This window comes from Salvia splendens, chromosome 8, assembly GCF_004379255.2.
Source record: "Salvia splendens isolate huo1 chromosome 8, SspV2, whole genome shotgun sequence".
Lineage (NCBI taxonomy): Eukaryota > Viridiplantae > Streptophyta > Magnoliopsida > Lamiales > Lamiaceae > Salvia > Salvia splendens.
The window spans coordinates 30,103,900-30,110,058 of NC_056039.1; the positions used below are offsets into that span (position 1 = coordinate 30,103,900).

The window sequence follows — 6,159 nt, forward strand, 5'->3', positions numbered from 1 at the left end:
CGTTTAATTGTGTGTTTTTTATTTTTTTAGGATTTTAATTGTGTGGTTTTTATTTTTTTAAGTTTTAGTTGTAATTTTTTTTTATGTTGTGTGTTTTTTAATAAAGTGTGCTTGTTATTTAATAAATCGTGTTTGTTTTAATTAAATTGAGTTGGAAATAAAAATAAAAAATGAAATTGAATGAATAGTAATTTAAGGAACGGTTAAGGAACGGAGGGTTGCAGGTTCCGTTCCTTAGTTAAGGAATGAAGTAAAATAGTACAGTGGGGCGCTCAAATAGTTGTTTAAGGAACGATTTAGGAACGGTATAGGAACAGCGTTGTGGATGACCTAAACTTGAATCATATAAATCGTGTGGTCTTAATGAAATGTGACAGAATTTCTGGTCAAGCTGGCTGACCAGTGACTTGCATCATTTCATCTAGGATAGGAAATCTCGACAATGCCAAACCGAAAAAGAAAGATTTTTTTTGCAGGAAACGATATGAAAAACAAAATCAAAGGAAAATCTATATACATATCTCATTAAAAACGACAAAAATTACAAATTATTTTCAGATCCGAGAAAAGGAAAGACACAGTTCATTCAATAAAGTGACGAAGCCATTTCCGCAAAACAACTCACGGATTAATTCATTAAAATTAGCAAGTGACGAAGCCATTTCCGCTACTTACCTAGGCGGTCGCTAGGCGAACTATTGCAGCTTCCGAAAACCGTCGAGCGGTTTTTCGGAATTAAAAATCGCCTAGCGCTAGGCGGTCGACGGGCGCTGGGCGATCCGCTCGGCGCCATTGCAGCGTCGGGATCGCCCAGCGCATCGCCCAACGGTTTTTTTGTTTTTTTTTTAAAATTTTTGAGACACTATATATACGCGATTTGCACTTCATTTTCATTCGCAACACTTGTATTAACGAGTACTCTCTCTATCTTAATTTCTATACAAGATCAACACCGAGAAAATGAGTAACGCGGGTGATGGTAGTGGATGTAGTGGGGGGGACGCTGAGGAGTACGAACGTCGAATGGCCGAAGCGTTTGAGGCATATACCAACCGCGGGATAGACCAATGGATGCAAAGAGCCTTGCAGCCGGCGGTACCTCGACCTCGGCCAGTTGTCCATCGCCGACAAGCGATTGATCGTGATCACGTAGCTGCACATCAGCGCCTATACGAAGACTACTTCGCAGAGGAGCCGCGGTTCAACGCCAACATTTTCAGGCGACGTTTTAGGATGAGCAGAGCCATGTTTATGCGTATTGTTAACGCCTTGGAGCAACGATATCTGTATTTCCGCTTCAGGCACGATGCTGCTGGCAAACCCGGCCACACACCAATTCAAAAGTGCACTGCGGCAATCCGGCAGTTGGCTTACGGAGGCGCGGCAGACATGTGGGACGAGTACCTCCACATCGGTGAGACGACTTCCCTGGAATGTTTGAAGTATTTCTGTCAAGCCGTGATTGAAGTATTCGGTGATCAGTATCTCCGAAAGCCTACCCGCGAAGATTGCCGGGATCTGCTGAGGATGCATGAGGAGCAGCATGGGTTCCCGGGAATGTTAGGCAGCATAGATTGTATGCATTGGGAGTGGAGGAACTGTCCCGCTGCCTGGAAGGGGTTCTACACGACCGGCTACAAGGGAAAGAATCCCACGATGATCCTCGAGGCCGTAGCTGATTACCGGCTGTGGATTTGGCATGCGTATTTTGGGATAGCCGGTTCGAACAACGACCTAAACGTCCTCAACTCGTCGCCCCTATTCAACGAGCAGTGCCAGGGCGTCGGTCCGGCCATCAGTTTTGTCGCCAACGGCAACCGGCATGATATGGGCTACTACTTGGCGGATGGGATATACCCTAGGTGGCCCGTCTTTGTGAAGACGATCCGATGCCCAGGAGATGAGAAGAAGGCCTACTTTGCGGCACGGCAGGAGTCCGCGCGCAAGGACGTGGAGCGCGCATTTGGTGTGCTCCAGGCTCGATGGGCGGCGGTTAGGGGTCCAACGCGTTTGTGGCACGTCGACTGCATTGCTGATACAATGTACGCCTGTATTATCATGCACAACATGATTGTCGAAGATGAAGGTGTACAACTGACGGATTGGGCCAACGACGATAATGAAGCCGGTCCAAGCCACGACGTGGCCGTCCCCAACGCACGGAGTGGGGTACCTCACGATGAAGCCGGCCTCCTCCAAGCACATGCCGACATGCGCCAAACGGAAGCTCATATTCGACTCCAAAAGGATTTAATTGAAGAGTTATGGGCGCGGAGGAGTGCTCGGAGTTAGTTTTTTTTATTTATGTAATTTTGTAAAATGTACTTTTTTTAATGTAATTTTTATTATTAATGTACTTTTTTAAAATTTTAGTACTTTTTAAATTTATTATACTTTTTTAATTTATTGTACTTTTTTTAAAATTAAAATAGTATTATTAATGTTTCTCGTATATGTCTCGTAAATTAAATTCCGTATATTGTGTTATTAGTGATGTGGCTATTGATGTGGCTGGGCTATTTATGATATGACTAGGCTATGGCTGGGCTATTTCTGATGTGGCATGAGGATTTTTAGTATTGATGATGTGGCAGGAGGAGTTTGTGGCTGGGCTATGGCTGAGCTATTATTGGGCTATCACCACTGTGGATACCCTTACAGTACCATCACATATTTCAAAACTACCCCTAACGCAGCTCCAAAATTACACTAGAGAAAGATAAAACACTCCATGGACACAAGCGGGTTATCAAGCGACTCGTTGCTCCCATTCGTCGGTGGCCATTCATTCCCTCCATCCAACTTCCGGATCTTATCCGCGGATCCGGGTGCGACCCGACCCGGTGATTTACCCGTTCTCCTGGCAGATTGCGCCCGCCCGAGACCCGGATCCGCGCGCGTTACCGGCGACCTCGACCTTCTCCCGGAGCTTCTCCGCGCCCGACCCGGAGAGGGCTCGGGCCTCCTCGCGGGAGATCTCCCAACCGTTTTCTCTCTATGCAGCTCGCCGGAGAATGGCCGGTTCCTTGACAGCTGCCTCAGCTCGCGCAATTCGGCTCTCCGGTCCGTGACGGAGGTGGAAGCGCTGACGCTCTCGCTGAGAGAGCTGCAGATCTCGGATGCCTCGGACAGATCATCGGCGGTGAACGGCGGCTTGATGGCGACGGCGGCGTGGCGCTCCTTGCTTTTCAGCAGAGGCGCTGATTTGATGAACGGGCTCTCACGCTTGCTGTGGAAAATCGGAATCGGAATTGGGGGTTTCGGGGTTTCGGAGAGGACTTCTTTGACTGTTTCCTCTTCGGCGAGTGGGTGGCTCGGGGGCGGCGATTTGCTAACGTTGCCGTGTGTGGTGGTGGAGGAGGGAATGTGGCCGTTTTTTTGAGGTGGAGTGGATTTGTTTGTGCTGATGCAGCAGCCCATTGATGTTTTTGGGTGTTTGGGAGGAATGTGGGCGGATTTCACATGGAGTCGCGGCGGAGAGGAGGGAGAATTGAATGGTGAAGGAAGAAGTGGTTGAGTTTGTGAATATTGTGAATTTATTGGGTTCCGAGGAGGATGGAGGTTTTGTGATTGGGAATTACATTAATAATTGTAAAATTAAGAGTAGGAAATGGACATTGCTGTCTCAATTAATTTTGCATGACGTATTTTGTCTCTCATGGGATTCGCTGATTTCGAGAGGCAAAGGACTAAATAATCATTAGATCTCGTCTTTTTTCGAAAATGGTCCTGTCAACATACCATTTTCATATCAATAATGGTATATAATGGTAATTAATGTCAATGCAATAAATTAATAGTAATAGTTAGTGCTAAGATAATTTTACTTAATTACCCTTTTCTCAATTTTTTTACTTCAAATTTAAATTTACAACATTCTCTCTCCATAATAATTTATGCACAATTTATTTTGACTTACCTTTTAATTTGTCTATTTCTCTCCATAATTATTTAGCATTCTCTCTCCATAATTATTTAGCATTCTCTCGACATTTAGCATCACAATTTACAAGCCCTATCAATAATTTATGTATTAAACACTAAGGTGTATTATAATCTAATAATAATATATTATAGTGTACTGTGATATACGATTATTAGATTGTGAAATATTATGACAACATAGTATTGAAACTTAATATTAAGTTATAACTAAATTATGAATTTATAATAGCTTTTTCGACATACATAATTTTTAAAAATAAAAATAATAATAATAATGATAAAAATATTTCTTAAGATTACAGTATATGTTGAGTAATATTATTTTAAATAAACATCTGAATAAAAAGCAAAAGGATATAAAGTACTCTAATCAAACGTAAATATCTTCTAAAAATAATAAAAACATTGTTGGATGGATGAATATAAAGTACTTACTTTATAAACTAAGGTAAGGGGTAGAGTTGTCTTAAGAATTTTGATACTTTTAAGGTGAGTTAATTATTAAGTGAACTCATTTAATTTTTAGCTAAAAGACAAATTATGGCTAGCCATAATATGACCATTTAGCACCACTCTTTTCATATTTATACATATTATGCAGAAGCTAATTTCATGAAATTAATTTCTTAATAATATCAAGTTACACATTTGCATAAGTGAAAGTTAACATTAACATAAATTCCTTTTATGGCTTATCATATAATTATTTTCGGTATAATACTTACTCCGTATAAGTTATAGACTAATAGGGCCCGAGGCCTAACGCATTGGAGGTGGCGTGGAAGGGTCCTAGGCAGCGCCTCGGGACCGTGGAGGGGCCTGTGGCCAAGCCCGCTTAAGGCTAGTCCAGCTGGCGTTGTGGGTGCATAGGCCGGATTCCAACTCCTTTTTCTAATAAAATTGTTTTTTAGGAGTTGTAATTTTTGAATTTTTAGGATTTTAATTCTCAGATGTCAACGTTGTCAATTTTACAACTAAAATAATTAATAGTTGTGAATTGTGCAATTTAATATTTGTGGTCTAGATGGAGTCTATAGGGTTATGCGCAAAAAATTAGGGGAATGATGATGTGGCCGGGTCTAAGAGCCTCCCCCTAGGACGGGGTCGTGGATGCCCTAACTTATGTATTTAAATTTCAATAATAGTGAAATATAACACAATATATTGCTAAAATATAATTATTCCCCTAAATAAATCTATAGATTAATTCAACTTGTGCATTTAGATTTCAATAATCGTGAAACATAACACAAATTTCTGTTTGATTTTTCCTTTGTTACTCATTAACTTGCTTTTGCCATAAATTTTAAATGAGTGGAATGTGATCATGTGAATCCTATTGATAATTTGATATAATCATTCAATATAAATAAGATGAGTTAATTGTATGTCAATTCCCCTTTTGTAAAGCATAATGAGCAACTCATCTTAGGCGCAAGCTAAATTTCCTCTTCATCTTACCGCGAAGGAATTTGTATGTGAGTGTTTAACATAGTTTCGCTGCTCTTAAGTTGGCAGTACTCCTTTCGTTCTTGAAATGTTGTTCAATTTTGCCATTTCGATTCGTCCGCGCGAAATGTTGTCCAATTTACTTTTATTTTTTTTCATTTTTGGTAAATGAACCATACTCTCAACTAACTTATTCACTCACATTTTATTATACAAATAATATATAAATATGAGACTTACATTCCACTAAAATTTTCAACACACTGTTCTTCACATTTCTTATAACTCGTGTCAAGTCAACCTTGGACAATATTTCATAGACGGAGGGAATAGTAATCTAAACTCTTTGTTGGGTAGGCCCAATATGTTGTCTACTGTGAGCCCATTTCTTATATTGACTAATTTCTTCCGGGTCACTCAACACAGTTGGGCCAATGAGTATTATAGTCCAAGTTTAAATCCCGGTCAAACGACGCAAATAATAGTTTTAATTATTAATACACTAGGTTATGTATCTGCTAAAAAATCAAATGGTGAAATATAAACTTTGCTTTTCTATAAAGTCCACTAGTAAGTACTCCTGAAAATAGAGATTTTTGGGATGACACAATTATGACATGAAATTAATAAGTTATGAGAGAAGAAAAAGAAAAAATAGTTAAAGTAGTAGAGTGAACTACATAAATGGTAGCTGATCATTCACTTTCGCACATAAATGGTACATGATCTTTATTTTATATCGTTTTTGGTACCCCATGGCAAAAA

General features: G+C 40.3%; 1 protein-coding gene across 1 annotated transcript; it reads right to left on the bottom strand.

Moving 5' to 3' along the window:
• Positions 1–2,526: 2,526 nt before the first annotated feature.
• On the bottom strand, positions 2,527–3,677 carry LOC121743946. Its single transcript, XM_042137355.1, has one exon. It carries the CDS (start codon positions 3,418–3,420, stop codon positions 2,710–2,712), a length of 711 nt encoding a protein of 236 aa, XP_041993289.1. The 5' UTR covers positions 3,421–3,677; the 3' UTR covers positions 2,527–2,709.
• Positions 3,678–6,159: the final 2,482 nt, after the last annotated feature.